The 18,485-nt window shown below is 43.1% G+C and overlaps 1 protein-coding gene across 6 annotated transcripts in view; it reads left to right on the top strand.

The window, feature by feature from the left end:
* The window catches only part of elmo1 (engulfment and cell motility 1 (ced-12 homolog, C. elegans)), a 104,942-nt gene that overhangs the window by 84,552 nt on the left and 1,905 nt on the right, over window positions 1-18,485 (top strand). For all 6 annotated transcript variants that reach the window (XM_026157087.2, XM_026157085.2, XM_026157086.2 and 3 more), the window contains 5 exons: window positions 8,615-8,778; window positions 10,912-11,024; window positions 14,569-14,676; window positions 15,069-15,151; window positions 18,048-18,125. In XM_026157087.2, coding sequence (XP_026012872.1) covers window positions 8,615-8,778; window positions 10,912-11,024; window positions 14,569-14,676; window positions 15,069-15,151; window positions 18,048-18,125 — 546 coding nt within the window. The remainder of the gene's footprint in view (window positions 1-8,614; window positions 8,779-10,911; window positions 11,025-14,568; window positions 14,677-15,068; window positions 15,152-18,047; window positions 18,126-18,485) is intronic.

The raw sequence follows: 18,485 nt of genomic DNA, 5'->3' as shown, positions 1-18,485 counted from the left end.
ATGCGCCGCAGCAAAGTGGCGTATTTGTGTCTGAGTCTTTCTACAGAGCACATGAGGTTGCGTTAGCTTGGTGTGTGTGTGTGTGCTTTTGTTGTCCACATGGTTTGAGTTTGTAGCAGGAGGACGGTCCGGATGCTTAGCTGTGTTTCTGCGCTGGGATTTCGTTCTTTTTTTTACGAGTACATTAGTTTTTCATGACTGTGTGTGTTCCTAAGGGGGTATCTCTGATGTCAGGCAACGTTGGCCCACTCACACTGAGAACACCAAAGCTAAGCTCACTAATCAGACCAGAGAGATCATCAGTCATTAGCATCAAACCATCTGAGCTGCACAGGCAGAGATGCAGAGCTAACATTTTTTTGTTGTTGCTGTTTTTGTTGCTTTGTGTCAGGATAGAGATAGTCTTGTCTCATCTTCACAACAACAACACACTGAAAATCAGCAGGGGAAGAGATGAGTAAACTCCAGTTTTCTTGTCTTTTGATGCGGTTATTTATCTATCTCTTCATTTATTTATGTGTGTTTGTGTGTCTCTGTGTGTGTGTGCCCAGCAGTCAGCAGTATATAAAGTCTTCTTGCAAGAAAAGTCTCTACAAAGGTTTTGGTTGTGTGTGGGTGAGACTTATTGTGCATATGTGCTGAAGGCCCTGTAATTAATATTGAATAATTATCCCGTTTTGATCTAACACAGTTTGAATCAGTGATTAATTTAAAGCACCTCCTCTGTCTGCGGATTGATACTCGTGTGCGGGAAAAGGAGACAAACCCAGAATCTCTCTCTGTCTGGTGTTTTTTTTCAGTACCTCACTTTCCTCTGCCGACAACAAAAAGACAAGATGTATGATTGCAATTACCACTTTGGACTAAATATGCAAGAGCAAATCATGTGCACAAGGATTCATATTGTTCTTTTGTTTTTTTTGGCTCTCTGCTCTCCTCCTTCTATTTGATATTTTCTGCAGCAGGTGAGAATTTCTATTCAAGCCGCATCAGGAGACAGTGGTTGCATACGTAATGGCATAAAGCCTGTTTTGCACAAATCAATTTTTCCACCGCCGTTCTAAATTAAGTGAAGCGCAATAAACTTTACGTCCTGACAATGTCTGGATCCCACTGTGTGTAGAAAATCACTGCTGTTGCATGGCTTCTGCAGCGTCTTCCATATGCTTTTCTGTACAGTGCCAAACTTGCACTTTTAGTGTAAAAGCTCTGTAACTGGCCTAAGTAGGAGCTGGTTGCATTATTAATGGGGAAGCTGTGTGATTTAGTTTTCCAGACAACCTCAGTCTACCCAGCATTCATGCATGAACGAGTGCTCTTAGGCCCTTTCCCCCCCCTTATGCATTACTTCATATAATTAAATAATACCTGATTTTATGTCCTTGATGAGATTGTTAATCACCACCAATTTACTCACGCCTGTGGGACAATTAATGCAGAATGTTCATATTTCCAGCAACAACTTTGTCATAATAATACACTCATTAATGCAACGCTGTACACAAGCCAAGGTCAGCGCTCGGCTTTCATCAGCATTTCTTGATAGACTTGCAGTAAGTGGCGATTTCCCAAGCGACTCTCTTCTGCGGTCATCCATATGGGCTGTGCTGCGCCTCACACAGAGCTGGTTGTTGAAAAAGAGCTCCTCTGACAGTTTGTCTCAGCATGCATTGCTAGCCCTCTAAATATGGCAACAACAGCAGCCAACAGCAACAGCCGGTGTCGACCCAGCATCACTCATGTGGAAGGAAGACTAGAACCGATGCAAGGAAGGTCTTCAGATGTGGTTTGCGGGTACGTGGAAATATTAGGAATTTCCATTAATTACTCAACTAATTGTTGTGTGCGCTAGTGGTGCTTGCTCCTACTGAGTAATGCTTGGGAGAGGAGGAATACAGCAGCGTATGTGCACTTTAAATGTGCACATTGGGAGTGTGTAGAAGTGTTTTGCCTACAGTACAGTATGTGTGCTTCTCTGTGGTGCAGTAATGCTGTCAAATAGGTCCCCGAGGCATTGACTGAAAGAGAATGGAGCTGCTTTTCCCTGCGCTTTTAAAGTTGCATTTACCCCGTACCACTCTATTTTATTTCATTGAAATACCCAGATATCATGACTCCTTGCATGTCAGCTGTAGGGGGGTTTGGCACATGATTGAAATTTTAATGGATGAGACTAGCGCCTTATCCTCTCAGCAGAGTTAACATAGAGCCGCGACAAAGTTTGTCAGTAGAGTCTAAGAAAAACCAAAGGCTGAAGTGGTGCTGTGACTGCCTCGTTGTTCTGTTGCCGAGCAGTTTGTTTAAGGTAACTCCAGTGATTTTCTTAATATTTTCCTTATATACAGTACTGTCAAAAGACTTCTGCCACCCCTTATTTCTTTAGATATTGCCAGGAAAATGGCAAATGGCTGCAGCAATTTATTGAAATGTCAGGGGCCATGCTGAAAAATTAACCCACTGCCATTCAAAGGCTTTCCAGGTGGTATTGCATGGTGGAAAATCCAATGGTACTTTTCTGCGTTCATAATTTCATCACTTTTGATGAAAGATCTTCAACACCACTGGCTAAAATGCAGCCCCAAACCATGACGGTGCCTCCACCGTGTTTTACAGATGGCTGTAGACTCTCTCATCACCTCCTCCATACTTAAAGAAATGAGGGGTGACTTGAGACTTTTGCACAAAGGGAACATTACTATCCCAGTTATGATAATTATTACTGATATTTAAAGATATATCCTCTCAAGTTCCTTTCAGTTGTCCCCTCTGTAACCAGCACATGTATGCCACTGACAGCAGCTAGCACGCAGTCGTTGTTTCAGCTCAAGCTTTCAGTGCTCCAGACCAGTGCGAAGCAGTTAAAGCACAACACTATGCCAGTGTGTTTGTGCTGTCTGACTCCTGTCAGACGGAGATCTGTGTTTTGTCGTGCCTCCCCAAACGTCTTCTCACACAGGCTGCAGGGCTGAGTTAGAGCAAGAAACCGCACATTTGGCATTGTTGGCAAAGATTACTGTCACTATGATTTCGGAAACAGAAACCAGAGTGAAACAATGTCTGTATTCACAAAGGAAGCTCGTCTTAATATGGATTTAATAAACTAGGCAGCTTGCATCATCGATACTGATGTTTTTTCCCAGGATGTTTTACAGCTTTGATGTAAGTCGTATCCTACCTATAAATCTTCAACCACATACAGATTTATATTTTTTCTTTATTTTTAAACTCTGCCTTTTTATCAGCTTTTAAATTTAATACAAACCGTACCCACCTCCCCTCTCCAGGCAGCGTGATAAGAAACGGGCATCTTTTAATGTCCATCTCTGTGGCATTGTTTTACTTTCAATGACATCATAAGATAAGATAAGATAAAATAGAAGTTTATTAATCCCTCGGGTGGGTTCCTCTGGGAAATTCGACTTCCAAAAAAAGCACAGCAACGACCGAAGTTACAGTTACAGAACTGTTATATATATATATATATACACACACACACACACACACACACACACACACACACACACACACACACACACACACACACACACATATATAAATACAGAGACAAATATAAATAAAATATACAAAGGGGATAAATAGAATAAATAGGAATAAAAAATAAAAATACAAGTGAATTGCACATTTCAAGTATTGAGTCTATTGCACTGTTGACTATTTACAAAAAGTATTGCACAAGGTATTGTACAGTGAGGTGAAGAGGCACTGCAGCTTAGTTGTTCCCCCCTCCTTTGTCCTCCTGTTTCCCCTCCCTCTCCCCTCCAGAGAGGAGTTAAACAGTTTGATGGCGTGTGGGACAAAGGAGTTTTTAAGTCTGTTAGTTCTTGTCTTGGGGAGAAGCAACCTGTCACTGAACAGACTCTTCTGATTGTTTATGGCCGTGTGCAGAGGATGCCCAGCATTGTCCATAATGTCCATCAGTTTCTTTAATGTCCTTTTCTCTGCCACTGTCACCAGAGTGTCCAGCTTCATGCCGACCACAGAGCTAGCCCTCCTGATCAGTTTCTCCAGCCTGGATGAGTCCCTCTTTGCTGTGCTGCTCCCCCAGCACACCACAGCATAGAAAAGTACTCCAGCAACCACTGACTGGTAAAACATCCTCAGGAGCTTCCTGCAGATGTTAAAAGACCTCAGCCTCCTGAGGAAGTACAGTCGGCTTTGGGCTTTTTTATACAGGTGCTCTGTGTTGCATGACCAGTCCAGTTTATTGTCCACCCACAGCCCGAGGTCAGCTCTCAAGAAGATAATTGTTTACTGAATGTGGGACATCGTTGCAGGGAGGAGAAATGTAATGAATGATCCCCTTTATTAATTTTTTTTCTGCTAGTCACTTAAAAACCCCAAATGTGACAGGAATGAACTTGTATGCGCAGATAATTATTGCACAAACACGTGCTGGCGTACATTCCTTTTGTATGCGAGCAAGCGTGCATGGTTAGTCTTCTTCATTTACGGCCTCATTGGCAACGTGTGAGATCGACTTTTTGATTGCTTTCACTGAGTTATCAGCGAAGTCGTTATTCTGTGATTACTGCGTTGTTACTTTGCCCACCAAAGTCTTACCAGGACAATCTCCAGTTTTTACCACACAGGCGTGAGTGGCGGGTGAGCAGTTGACTGGCAGCTGGTAAATGATGTCATTAGCATCTCTCAGGCAAATGGAACGGCGGTGACAGTCGATTGGTCGTCGAGAGGGGGAAGGTAATTTGTTCCGGCCGATGATGGAGAAGCCGACTAGAAGAAAGGAGAAGGACGAGGAGATGGGAGCGTGGTAGACGCGTCAGTGGCCGGCTCTTCATTACATGGACTTGATGGCTCATGGGATAGCATTTAATTACTTTTGCCAACTCTTGCTCTGCTGTCCAACTTCTCTCTTGCAAAGAGCTACAAGTAAGAATCACTGACTGTTGTCTAGAATAGATTAGTGCATGAGGGGGAAAATGGAGAGAGGCAGAAATAAAGATAGAGGCGACGACCGGGATGAACGATTGGCCACTTAAATCATCTAAAGTGTACTTTAAGATGACGCCATTCCAAAAGCGGAGCCTAAATTTGGTGCTGAGGATTTCTCAGCTCAGGCGGTAAAAAGTTTGTTTCAGCGTTGACGTCATCTCACCTCTGCCAAGGTGCTCTCTGAGCAATCGGTGGATAACAGAGAAGGATGAAGATAAAATATTCATAATGCCCTGTTGTGAAAGGACCATGTGTTCGTATTAAATGTGATGAATATTCGCAGTGTTAATTAGCATCAGAGCAGCCACATGGGCCAACAGAATTGTTTTCCCGGTGAAGACATGACTGCAAACAAGGCATATTAATGAACAATCCCCAGAGACAGCTGGGCTGAAACACCAGAGCTGGATGGCGGTCTGTCCCTGGAGATTGAGATTAGGTGAGAAAGCAGGCTACAGGTGACAAGAAGATTAGAAAACGTCATTTCAGGGGTGGTCTTCAGTGTACTCCAGATTCCAACTGCAACTGTTTTTGTCACGGTTTTATTATTTTCTTTATTTTTAAAAAGATTCTTAGTGACATAATGTTCCTTAATGGCAACCTGACACCTCATTTGTAATCCTAATGGGGAAATAAATTCATTTTAGGCTTAATTATCACTTTTATAGGCGTGTGTGTGCAAAAAATGATGGGGAAGTCGGTGAGGGTGTGATTAAAAGTAGGGGAAAGAAGTGATGAATCTCTGGTAGCGTGATTGCAAGTTGTGGCTTCATCCATTTGCAATTTTCAGCTCAAAGAGGAGGATGAGGAGGAGGCTGGGGTGAGGGGCTGAAGCTCAAAAGGCAGTCTCGGGGTGCTGTAAACCTGTCACAACCTGGACGCCTGTTTCACCTCGTGAAAATATGGCATTCATGTTATGAGGATGCACAGGTGAGGACAGGACATGGAAAAACAGATGGAGAAGTCATCCAACAGTGGGAATATGGATGTGCATGGATTTATGTCAATTTAGTCCCGACTGGTGCAGAGGGAAAACGTCAACACTCGCCCTCTAGTGCACACACTTTTGGGGGGGGGGGCGTTTACGTTTTTTAGCCTGTTCATGTTGCACTACTGCACATCAGTTAGTAAAGAGATTCATATCTCATCACTAGAAGAAGCCACATTGTCCATGCAGTTCTTTTTAAATATAGTAAATCATAACATTTTTACTCAGTGAGCATGTTGGTTTCAAAGAGCCCTCGTGCACAGCTGTCGGGATTGTTATGAAAATGAAATAATGAGGTCAATATGTTGCATAAATGGGCTTTATCTTCATCCAGTATGGAGCTTCTTTGTGACCAACCAAAGATCCTGATTTTGGCTTTTATGCGCTCCGTTAGGGGGGATTTGAAGGATGCACTTTTGTACAGTCGTTGATGTTTTGCATTAGTTATAGTGCCACTTAGATTTGGATTATATTAGAGAAAAACCACAAATCCACTAATGCGAGTCTGTGTCTGGGCTTTGTAAATGAATCACACTGCATATGGTCAAAGTCTCAGCTCTGTAAGTGATTCTTCAGAGGAATCTAATGGCCTGTCATATCTGGTCGCTTAAATGTACTAATTTCAGAGGCCAGCTGTAACATTGCCAGTGTGCTTGCGGCTCTGTGTAACTCCCTCTCTGACCTCCTGACACTCCTTGTCTCCGTGCTTGTCACCTTTTTGCATGTGTTTAGTTCCCAGGATTAATTTGTTGCCCATTAGTTTGGAAGTCAGTCATTACCGCCTCCAAACATATTTTATTCCAAAAGTTAATCCCCAGATTAAAGTTTGTAATCGGTTACAAAAATACTTTTTTGTGGTGAAAGCTTAATACCAGCATTTTACCACGAGACTCCATCAGATCTAGAATTAGACATGGGTTAAGTTCTTTTTCTGGCAATATTGCTGAGCTGCTCCAACTTCCCCACAAGGCCTCCTCTTAATGCTTTTTAACACAGAGTACTGCTGATTCTGATCTAAGAGGATTAACTTCAATCGCCTGCGTCATCTGGAGTGTTTTTGTTTTTTGGTGCCGAGCTGGGGTTTATTCTGTGCCTGCTACACTTTCACCAAGTCCAACCTATTTTTAATGCCCTCACCCCTAGATCTGAGTAGTGTGAGGCCACAGGTTAGCAAGTTGATGAGTAATCGCTTTGCAGTAAAAACAAACAAGAATAATATTACGTAAGACGATGTTTGGGATCTTAGCTGGGTTTTGGCATAGCTGTTAAGAATGGGAAGCTGAAAGATTTCACCGATCACGAATGTAGAAGTATCCATTTGTTCTGTGCACATGTTAGCACAAAACATGATCTCAAACTCTCATCATCTCCTAATTTAATAAAGTTTGTAAGAAAGCGTCTCCAGAGGCTGGAAACAAGTGTGCTCTTAAGCACTCGATCAAGCCAAATCAAAGAGAACAGAAGGCGGACGTTATTTCTTTGCATCACCTCAGTGTGATTCAATCTAGCGAATCAGCATCTGCAGGCTCAAACGGCGCTTCTGACAAAGTTGATCTGTCATCGTATCTGCCGTCACATCATCTCCAGTTAGTGGAGGAGCAGTGCTTAGCCAGAGAGAAACGGTAAAAAGTGTTTTTGAATGAAAGCTGCTCTCTTTTTGAAAGTTCTGTTTGAAACTTTTCAGGACGTTTTCAGTCAGATTCCTTTTTCGTGTGTTGGGAAAATGCGTTCGCAGATCAAGAAAATTCAGGATCTTTGGATCACACCAGTGTTAACGTTCTAATTATGCAAACTGCACATCACTTGTCAGAGCACAAAGTTAAATGGAAGCAGCTGTCATCGAGTGTTTGAGCACAGGACTCATTTTCTAAAATGCTTCAGTGTGACTAGAGAAGGATGAAGAGCTTTTATATGCATAGCCAGCGTGTTACTGTCATAAACCTGGTTTATTACTCGTCCTAGCTTTTGTGTGATTTTAACCATTCTTTATGGTTTCTGGCACTTTTGTTATGTCATGATAGAAACTTGTGTAAGCTCTTCATTTGTCAGAGAATTTCCTTGCGTGTGTTTTTTTGAGTTTTCTTGCGTGTGCTGCACACCAACACGTCAATTACTGCGTTTCATTTTTATTGCACGAGCAGTTAAAAGAGGTCATTTATTGATCTGGCTCTGTTGTCTCTTTTGTCATTGCTCACTTCAGACAGTGTGCAGATGCTCTAAAATAAATAATCCAGAAATGCTTTTGATGACTTTGAAGAGCACTCCTATCACGCTTCTGCACCCATTTCCAAAAAACTGGTTTTAGCTGAATTTTAATACTGTGAACAAGTTCTGTCATGTATTTCCCCGATATACGATACTTTTATTCGACTACCCACTGCTAAACTGATCTCCTTTGCTCTTTTTCTACTTGATGCCCAATGAACCAGACTGGATTAGAAGCTCAAGTTCTGGAAAAAATAAAAGGCATAAATCCTTTTGGAGTGAAACGCTCCCCTGAGCCTAAAATTTGGGTGGGGTTAGAGTCAGGGGGGTGATTTTGACTTCCTGTGTCTTTTTAGATGTAGTACACGCTCTCTGTCTTCACCCATTATGTCTCCTGCACCCTCTATAATCTCATCTTGTGCTCTTTTGCTTCTCTGCTCTGCTGTGCAGGTAATGCAGGTGGTGAGGGAGCAGATCATGCGAGCACTCACTGCCAAGCCTAATTCCCTGGACCAGTTCAAGAGCCGCCTGCAGAACCTGAGCTACACAGAGATCCTGAAGATACGTCAGTCAGAAAGGATGAATCAGGAAGACTTCCAGTCCCGCCCCATCCTGTGAGTCATGCAGTCATTTTTTTTGTTTGAGTTTTGTTTTGTTTTTTTGCATAAACTCTAAACTTACAAAAGCATGCATTTGACAGAGGGTTATATTGTTTGAAGTGTTACACCAAAGCTCTCAAAAGCAGCAGCCAAATGCTTTATTTAATATGAATAGTAGCTACTAATGTTTTATTCATTCATGTTGTAGAGCTTTGCAGGAAAAGCCACTCTGAAAACAATGAAAACTACAGCTAGGTGATATTCCTGCTGGTATATGGAAGTGCATGAGAGCATAATATGTGTCTACAAATAGCTGTAGTACTTTTCTCCTGATCTCCAACTTGGCCCACAGCAGGTTGCGTCTGCGCTTTGCTCTTGTAATTGAAAATATACATAAAATTCAAATTGATTGCAAAAGGTATTCCAAATGAATACTCCATTAATGACCCTCCTGCTCACTGCGCTCGGAGAGCTAGCCCGTAATAGATCACTCATTCAATGATGCAGGTCCGGTAATGAAGAGCATTGTTTTGTCCTGCCTGTATTTAATGGAGTAGGTAGCACTATTGAAAAATCGTTGCATCAAGAGAGCTTGTCCCTTTGAAGAGTAAACAATGCCTTAGGCAAGGGCTTATTGAATCAATATTGGAGGGGTAGAGACCAAACTTTAGTAAGCAATTAAACCCGGTGAAAAAAGCAACACAAAATAAAGAAAGTTGCACAAAAGTTGTTATATAATCATATTTAACAGATTGGTTTGAATCACTTTCCTGGTTAATCTAGCACACACCAATTCATTGCTGCGTCCTTCATTAATGAGGAAAAGATGAGATGCACCCAGTCTATGTGAAGTGATTTAAAGCCAAGTGAAAATGAAACGGCACACTTTAAAACTGTATCACAGCTGTGGAGAAGAGCTGAGCATCGCAGAGCCTCTTCTAAAGACTGCCGTCGGAGTTTTCCTCTAATCTTTGCAGCACGATTAAGAATTGTAAACACAATGAGCTGAGCACGTCAGACCAGATATTTAAACGAGCCCTGCTTTACTCGCTGCGACCGCTCGCACTTCTCTACTACAAATTATTGGGGGGAATGAGTTAAATGAAAAGAAGGTGAAGCGACACTTTCACTTCACTTCAAAGCTGCCCGTCTTTGTAGACGTTCTGAGCTTATTATTTTATGTAATTTGAGATGTACAAAATCTACACCTTAATTCAATTGTAATAAGTGGCCAAGTGTACATTACCAGGAGGCCCGTGCCTCATTGCTTTCATCATTTAAACACTTGTTAACAACCACAGTGCCTTTTTTGCGGAGGTCTGTTCGTACAAGACGTTCAATTTTCGGTGAATGGATTCAAATTAAAACTGAGGAGCTGCTTCCCGAAAAGACGAAGCAACAAAGTAATCTGAAACTCTCAGGCAAAAGCAGCCTCGCCCGTGTCGACCTCAGTCATGAGCGCGGCGCATGAAGTGGTAAAGACGAGCTATCGTCATCCATCCTTTCCCAGCCATGCCTTTCTCACTAGCTGTTTCTTTAAAGATGTCAGAGCGAATGTCCTAACACAGATCGGTGTAATGACTGGAATCACCAATGAGGCAAATACATGCCTAGGGAGGGCCAAGCAGGGAGACGGATGAAGGGAGGAATAAGCGAGTTAGCCCGAAGGAAGACGACGATGCGATCAGGAACGCCGAAACATAAAATTCTCACAGTCAGTAATATTTCGACGGTAGAAAACAAATGTATAGTAAATGTGATGAGAAAGGACTCGGCTGTAATAATGATGGAGAGCGGCACTGCTCAGGCAGATGATATACATAATTCATGTTGACCGGTGCTGTGTGCTCTGCATTCGTATGCAACGGAAACAACACACATACATGAAGCTGCATGAATAAACGAGAGGAAATCGAGCAGATGCTTCAGAAACACAGGTTTCCGCTGATCCAACCTCACGAGATGCTGTGACATATTTGCTGTGAAAGTGTATGTCTGTGTGTTTTGGCCCTCTCTGTTTCATTTCCAACAATCTTATTGACTGGGAGGGTCTTGTGACTTCGCTGTCACCGGCTCGCCACACCGGGTGCGGTTAACGGGATTTAAACAATTCTCTTAAAGCAAGGGTGTGTGCTTGTTTTTCGGCAGGGAGCTGAGAGAAAAGATCCAGCCGGAGATCATGGAACTGATCAAGCAGCAGAGGCTCAACAGGCTGTGTGAGGGCACTTGCTTCAGGAAAATCAGCAGTCGCAGGAGGCAAGGTGAGGCGCAGCATTTACACATGTACGCGCACAGGAGCAAACACGAATTTACAACCTTACAAACTTGACTTTTGGTCATACGCATCAGAATCCACTGCCACGCCGCTTGCATCCACAAAAGATCTGCTTCTGTTTCCTCCTTTGTCTTCTTCTGTTCTCTGTTTCCATCGCCTTATTCTCTTTTCCATGTGAAAACACCACGGGAGATATTTTATCTGAGGGGGATCTTTGAAGCTGTGGACTGCTGTGCGTCTGCCGTCATGATCGCTCAGAAGTTTTCTGGCTCTCTGAGCCTTTGAGGCAGACACATAGTGAAACTCTGCCTCTCTCCTCGCTGCATACAGAAAAGCAGGAACACGCGTGTCTGCCTTGAGGTGCACGCGCGGCGTCTTCCGTCTCCTTTTGCTTCTGCACATACAGGGAAAGGGCGCGCTAACAAATGCAAAGGCGCATAAAGCCAAAAGCCCTGTAAACACACTTCTGTTTGCTCTTCTTCAGACACATTTGAGGGGAAAGCTTTGAATGGAAAGAATGAAAGATGACTGTGATAATCCCCAGTTCTACACTACAGAGGATGTGGTGAAAATATCAACCCGGTGTATTGCCTTTAGAGAATAACACGAGTGTGTTGTTCTGGAGATATTAGGACGCTCCCATTTAAAGCAGCACAATGGAGATGAGAGCAAAAGGAATAAAAATTGAAAATCCGGCAGACTGCTTGCATTCAAATCATTCCACCTAATATCGCATTTCACACTCGCTGCCACGAGAGAGAAGGAGCAGAGAGGAATAAGAGAAGCGGGAAAGAGAGGAGTAGCAGGTATAATATACTGCTCTTCACTCACAGAGGATTTAATCTGCCTGAGGCCTCATCCCTTCACTCTTCTGTCCCCCCACCTTTCCATAACCCCTCTCTGCCACTTTTGCCTCTACAAATACATTAAATTAAAAAAAGGAGCCCAGTGACAAGCTTAGGATGTGGTTTGGTTCGCTGTTATTGCATTGCTGTCAGAAGCTACCCTGCAGGAACTGTACTTTTCAATAAGGCAAATCAAACTGACTGACTGAGTTTAGACCTCGTCCTTTTTTTCTTTTTTCTTTTTTTTCCCTCCATGCACCAATTTATTCTGGCATTTTAAAACCTGATCACTGATGCATTCATCTTGGCAGCTGTCATCCAGATGTTGTCATAGCCGGATGACGGAAACGGAGAAGTCGAAAAGAAGCACAGAAGTGAGGGAGAAAAACAATTGAGTTAAAAAGATTATTCAGGACAGACGTTCAGGTGGAAACCGTCAGCCGGATTAAGTGTCTGATCTTCTTCGCTGCTTGTGGCCGACTGATTTACGCTTGTCTAGGTTTTCCGGAGCAGCATGCTGTGATTGAGCTCATATTACCATATCATGGTCATCATTACTTCACAGAGATCCTAGAAAGCTTCTCAGTGGAACTGGGAACACGCAGCCTATGTGGATCCTACACAAAAAGAAAGCACGCTGGACCCTTTTAGAACACGAGTGTATGTAAAGCTATTTTGGAGCCCTGCTGGATCTGACACCAGCCTGTGGGGTTCCACCGGCTTTAATCTGCTGCAACAGCGCGCTAACTATAGCCAAGTCATCTGCCTGCTACAAGCTAGCTGTAGCTGATATCGCCTCTGAGGACTCTGAGGAGATTGCCGTTTATCCACAACACTCCTGCACCCCCATTCATCAGCGTCTCTCTGTGGCTTGCTTTGTATCCTTCCTCTGCACGTGTGAATTTATGCATTCTTTATTTACTTCTTCCTTCATTAATACATGTTGCTCCTATCTGTTTTCCCACTCTATCTAAATCTCTAAGGCTTTGTTCTCGTGCCGGTACTGACAGCAAATTCATGCATTGAAAAGTGAGAAGCTCCTCTTCTTGCAAAGCTTAAGAAAGCAATGCCACTACGAGGCGATCATGCTTACCTAGTCAAAATTTTCCTTTATCTTTGGTGCTTTTCTTAGACAGATTTCCCAGTTATTACTTTATTAAGTCTCTGTATGCTGGAAGTGTTTATTTTATACATGCAGTAAGTTAGATGGGCTCTTACTGTCCCCTCACGCAGTCCTCAGCACTCCACGGCTTCTTGTGTGATTATTTCAAAGACTCTCGTTCTGACATAAAATATTAATTAAGCTGACTTCAGTGCATTTGAATCCTCTCTCTACTCCCCATGCTGCCCATTACAGGAAAACACTTTTTAAAAGGTCAGCTTGATGGCACTTTAAAGTTGGAAAGAGTGCTATGTGTGCCGTCTTAAGTGCAGGATACTGCAGGCACTTTGTGTAAATGCAAAAGTAAACTTTAAAATTTGACCTAATTCTGTTAAACGTTATCGCTCACCAATGTTCTGGTTGCTGACTTTGTGAATGTTACAAGTGATACGAGAGATAAGTCTAACATCAAAGACAGCAAGAAGACGAGCATGCACTGCTGCACAGACACACCCTATCAGTTAAGATGAGCAGTTTGAGAGCCTCCCATCCCCTCACAGCCACTGCGCAGATCTCTTCTCAGCTCCCTGTGGACCAGTTCCACTCGAACCAATGGCCTGGCAGCACCGACTGTCTATTTTCAACAATTAGGATTTGGACTGTGCACGCACCGAGCCGAACTCCCCAGTCTGTGCACTCTTTCTGCCAGCTCAGCTCGATGCCCCACCTTGCCAGGAAACGGCCGACAAACACCAGGCTGGAGGCAGAGGCTGCTGATGGAGACAACAACCAGCAGTGTGTACAGACACAACTGGTGCTGAAGCTGCTGGGGGATTGCTCAGGAGAGCGTCCACGAGAAAAACACACCAACACGATTTTGACTTGAAGGGTCCTCTTAACAGTTACAATGATGTGACAACCTATGCACAGTAAATTTTTTTGCTCACCTAATTTTAGGCCACTTTTTAAAAAAAAAAATCAGATAATATTTTGCTGTCGTATATAGCTGATATAATTGATGCTTTATCTTTGACAGCCTTTGTAATGTTGGATGTGAGCTTTGATTGCCTTTTAGAGAGAACCTTAGCTTTTGATATTAAAAGACTGTCATTTTTTACCTCATTTCCACAGTCTTCACAGAAAAGTAGCTTGGATCCCATGTCTCTGCCAAGGACCCGATATACACTTCGTTTAATCAGGTCACAATTAAGGGTTCATGCTCTTTTGAGCCTTTTGAGTGAGAGTTAAAGAAACCTGGATGTCCTTTTGTGATCTTGAATCGACCGTGTTTTCTGCTGTTGAGTCATTGTTCGGTGAAGAAGGCCGCCAGTTTTGTTGTTTCCCCTCCAGATCCCTCCCTCCCTCCCTTAGTGGAGATCATCGTTGCCCATCTGTGGATTTTCCTCAAGGCTGTTTTATTTTTTGACACATATTTTTTGCCATGCTAATTTTCTCTGCTGTTGATGAGTCATGCAAATCCATACCCATGTGATGCCTTTGCCAGCTACTGCTTATTTCATAACACCTCTAAATCTGCTTCTTACTCCCTTCTGTCTTCCTGTCTTTCTCATCATTTGTTCTAGATAAGTTTTGGTACTGCCGTCTGTCTCCGAATCATAAAGTCCTGCACTACGGAGATCTGGAAGAGAGCCCTCAGGGCGAGGTGCCCCATGACTCTTTACAGGACAAACGTGAGTAAAACCTTTAATAGTTTGTTTGTTTTTTTACAGTATTTTAGCACAATTTCTATTTAACTGCTTTCCCAATGACTTGCAGAGGAAAATATTTATCACCATTTTATGTTGATTTCCTGCAAAAATGTGTGTCTTGCTGAATTCAGAGACGAGCAGCAGTCACCGACACTAACAGTTGGCTTTTTACAGACAGTGTTAACATGAGTTTTTCTTGTGGGCCTTGCACAGTGACAGATTTGGGGAAAATTTAAAGTTTTAATCACTTGAAGGAAAAAGGAAAAAAAAACAAAACAAGAACCCATATGGAATAGCACAGTTGTCAAGAGGATGATGATGATGTTGTTGTTGTTGTTGTCGTTGTTGTAAACTCACTTCTGTCCTCTCTGCAGTGCCTGTGGCTGATATCAAAGCTGTTATCACTGGCAAAGACTGTCCTCACATGAAGGAAAAGGGAGCCCTGAAGCAAAACAAGGTATGTGTTTGTGTTTGTGTGTGAGTGTGCGCACACACATGCACGTGCACATGTGCATGTGTGTGGGCGGGTGGGTGTGTATCCAGGCGAGAGAATGAGTTCCTGTGTATGCGAGAGTTGCATAACGAGGACGTCGGTTACATAATTTCGCTTTAGGAAATAACACAATAACTTGCGTCTCAGCGCTCTGCACAGAGGCGTCTCCGTCAGAGGCCTCGCGTAGAAATAAGTCACCGAATAGTCCGTTAGTTACAGACGGCAATTACGCCAGAGGCGCTAAAAACGTGCTGGCATCTTTTCTTCGCTGTGAAGGTGTGATAGTAACGTTTGGGCGCGCCCTCTGCGGTGCCTCAACCAGGGTGAAAGAGCCATCATGTCTGCATCTGTGTACACATCAGCTCTTCCTCGTTCGTACTTTTCCTCTGCAAACCCTCGGCCCCCACCCACGGGACTCCGATATATTGGATCTTGGATAAATAGCCTTGAAGACAAAGGAGCACGCCTCCTCTCTGCTTTGTCTCTTTTATTACCTTGTCGATAAGCGCAGGTCTAGGAGAATGACCTGAGGGGGGTCTGTGGGCTGTCTAGCAGGCCTGTCCCAGCCTTGTGAATGAGAACATAAGCACATTTCATTACTCACTGTTAGAAGACCAGCCAAAGTCACCTCTACAGACTTGAGAGCAGAGCAGGCAGTGCACCGTTTGTGGGACACTGGAAGAATAGAGAAGTGTGAAGTGTTTCCATATTATCTCCCAAATTCCTCCAGATATGTTACGTTACAGCATCACACAAATGATTGGAGGATATATGACAAGTGTGGATGATTGCATGCTTTGCTGTATTTCCACAATGTTCCAGCGATTTATAATGGGACCAGTTTATGTGGGGGGGAAAAAATCATCATCATCTAAAAAGCAAGTGCACATTTATTATTTAAAAAAATATATATTGTGGGAAAGAGGAAATTAAATTAACCCATTACCAAAAAGACTGCTGCAGCACCAGTAAAAGGTGCATGCACTTAATAAGTTCATAAAAAGAAAAGCAGAGCGGTAACAAATGAACACGATCTGTCTTTTAATTGCACCAAAAAAGAGAGGAATTAGCTTTGAGGTCATAAACCTGGAAAAACTAACAATGTTGTTCATTTAACACTCATTTCCTGCTTACCGCTGAAACGCTCAACAACTGTTTCATGAAATGCACGGACATCCTCAGGAATAACTTGATCTACAGTATCCAACAACCAGTCACTCCATCAGCTGTTCTTTGAGTTAAGTAATTATAACAGGTTCTTTACTGAATCAAGAGGGTAAATATAGTAATGACTGCCCTTTTAGATGCTCACTGTGTGAGTGTGCAGCTTAAACCGGCTGCACAGAGTAGATAGAATTACCGTAAATGTCGGGCTATAAGCCGCTACTTTTTGCACAAGCTTTGAACCCTGCGGCTTTTAGTCAGGTGCGGCTTTTCTATGGATTGTCCATGATTTTTGTCATATCGTAAGACGATTTGTTTTGTGTGTTCCGCTGTTGTACGGCACTACGTTGCCTGGCGGAAGGATCGGGGTTCAAGAGTGGTATGTTAGTCACATGTCCGTCCGCCAGGCAACGTAGTGCCGTACGAAGTAGCGCGAAAAACAAACTTCAAAGTAGCGCTACGCGTTCAGCGGGAGTCGTGGATGATGAGCGGCGATAAACTTGCAAGTTATGCCCAACTCCACCGGTGGATTCTGACAGCGTGGAAAAGTGTGAAAACATCCACGATCACCAACGGATTTTGAAGGGCTGGACTGCTGCATGATGGAGAGGAGGACACCGCCACGGCCCTTCTGAGGGTGTTCGACTCTGACAATGAGGATTTCTTTGGTTTTGAAAGTGACAACGAAGGAGAGAAGAAGAGTGGATGACGAAGCCATCATGAGCCTGTTTGTATCCGACACTGGAGAAGAGGACTTTGGTGGTTTTAGTGCGGAAGAAGAGAAAGATGGTGGTGAATGACTGACTTTTCTTCTTGTTAAAGCTGTGTCACTGCACCTGAGCCTAAAAGGTAGGCCGAATCTATTGTTCTGGTGTGCTGTAGGTTATTGTTATGTACTACATGTGCAAATATGTACCCATAACTTGTTTTTCAAAATATTAATAAAAGTGATGTCTCCAAACAGCCATCTCTTTCCTGACAATTCCCTTTGTGCATATTCTCTTACATATGATAAGTCAACATTGAAACACCTGCGGCTTTTGGTCAGGTGCGGCTAATGTATGTACAAAACAGGATTTTCCCCTGATTTTAGCTTGTGCGGCTAATATTTAGGTGCGCTTTATAGTCCGGGAAATACGGTACTCTCAGCACTACTTTGTTTTTCTTTCCCTCTCTGAGTCAAATCTGACCACAGATTCTTTTAAGCTCTCCTCGGCTCCAGGCTCAGCCTCTGACTGAGTAATCCCCTACTGGCTTCGTAAAACCAGACGCTAATTTCACACAGATAAATTACTTGCATACATCTACAAATCTGGCTCTGTCACTACACTGTCCTCCTTCTCCGTCCAGTTAATTTCATAAAAGAGACTGAAGTGAATTTGTCTTTTTTGTCCCCGATCCCCAGCCCCTACTGTTATTTTACAGTAGCTAATATAAAAAGATCCCTACATATATCTCACCGGTACCGGATGAGTTAATGTGCAGCTGATATAACAGATGGTGATGGGACGTGGAGGAGAGCAGCATCGCGCTAGTATGGCAGCATTGTACTGTAAATCTCACCTGGTATTTCTTCTTCTTTTCTTTTTTGCTTCTACCTCTCTCTCCGTCCCACCTCCTCCACTCTCACTCGGTCTTTGCACCATTTTCTCCGCCTCATATTCTCCCTCTGCTTTTCACTCTGTCCTCTCTGCAGGAGGTGTTAGAGCTGGCCTTCTCTGTCCTCTACGAGTCGGACGAATACTTAAATTTTATCGCTCCTGACAAGCATGAGGTAAGCTGACCCTGCAGTTGTTGACAGTGTCACACAGAATGAACGTGTGGGATTACGCATAGAGATCCAATGCATGGTTTATGCAGGTATAGAGCTGACACTTAAATAGTGGAAAGATGCCTTTATGGACAGATATAATTTCATCGAAAAACAAGTATAAAGCTTGTGCAGGTAAAGTGAAAAAAACATGTTTTCTGACGTGTAAAGCATAACTAGAACTGTTTAAACGTTGCATATGAAATGATGAGCGTTTATAGTGCACCAGCCTGTTTGCCGTTGGCTTGGAATGAACTTTATTTGGACTTCTGACTTAACAATGACTCGACCCAGTTTGCCTGACTTCATTTTAGTTTGCCCCAA

This window comes from Astatotilapia calliptera, chromosome 22, assembly GCF_964374335.1.
Source record: "Astatotilapia calliptera chromosome 22, fAstCal68.1, whole genome shotgun sequence".
NCBI classification, from domain to species: domain Eukaryota; kingdom Metazoa; phylum Chordata; class Actinopteri; order Cichliformes; family Cichlidae; genus Astatotilapia; species Astatotilapia calliptera.
This window is presented reverse-complemented; position numbering and strand designations above follow the sequence as displayed.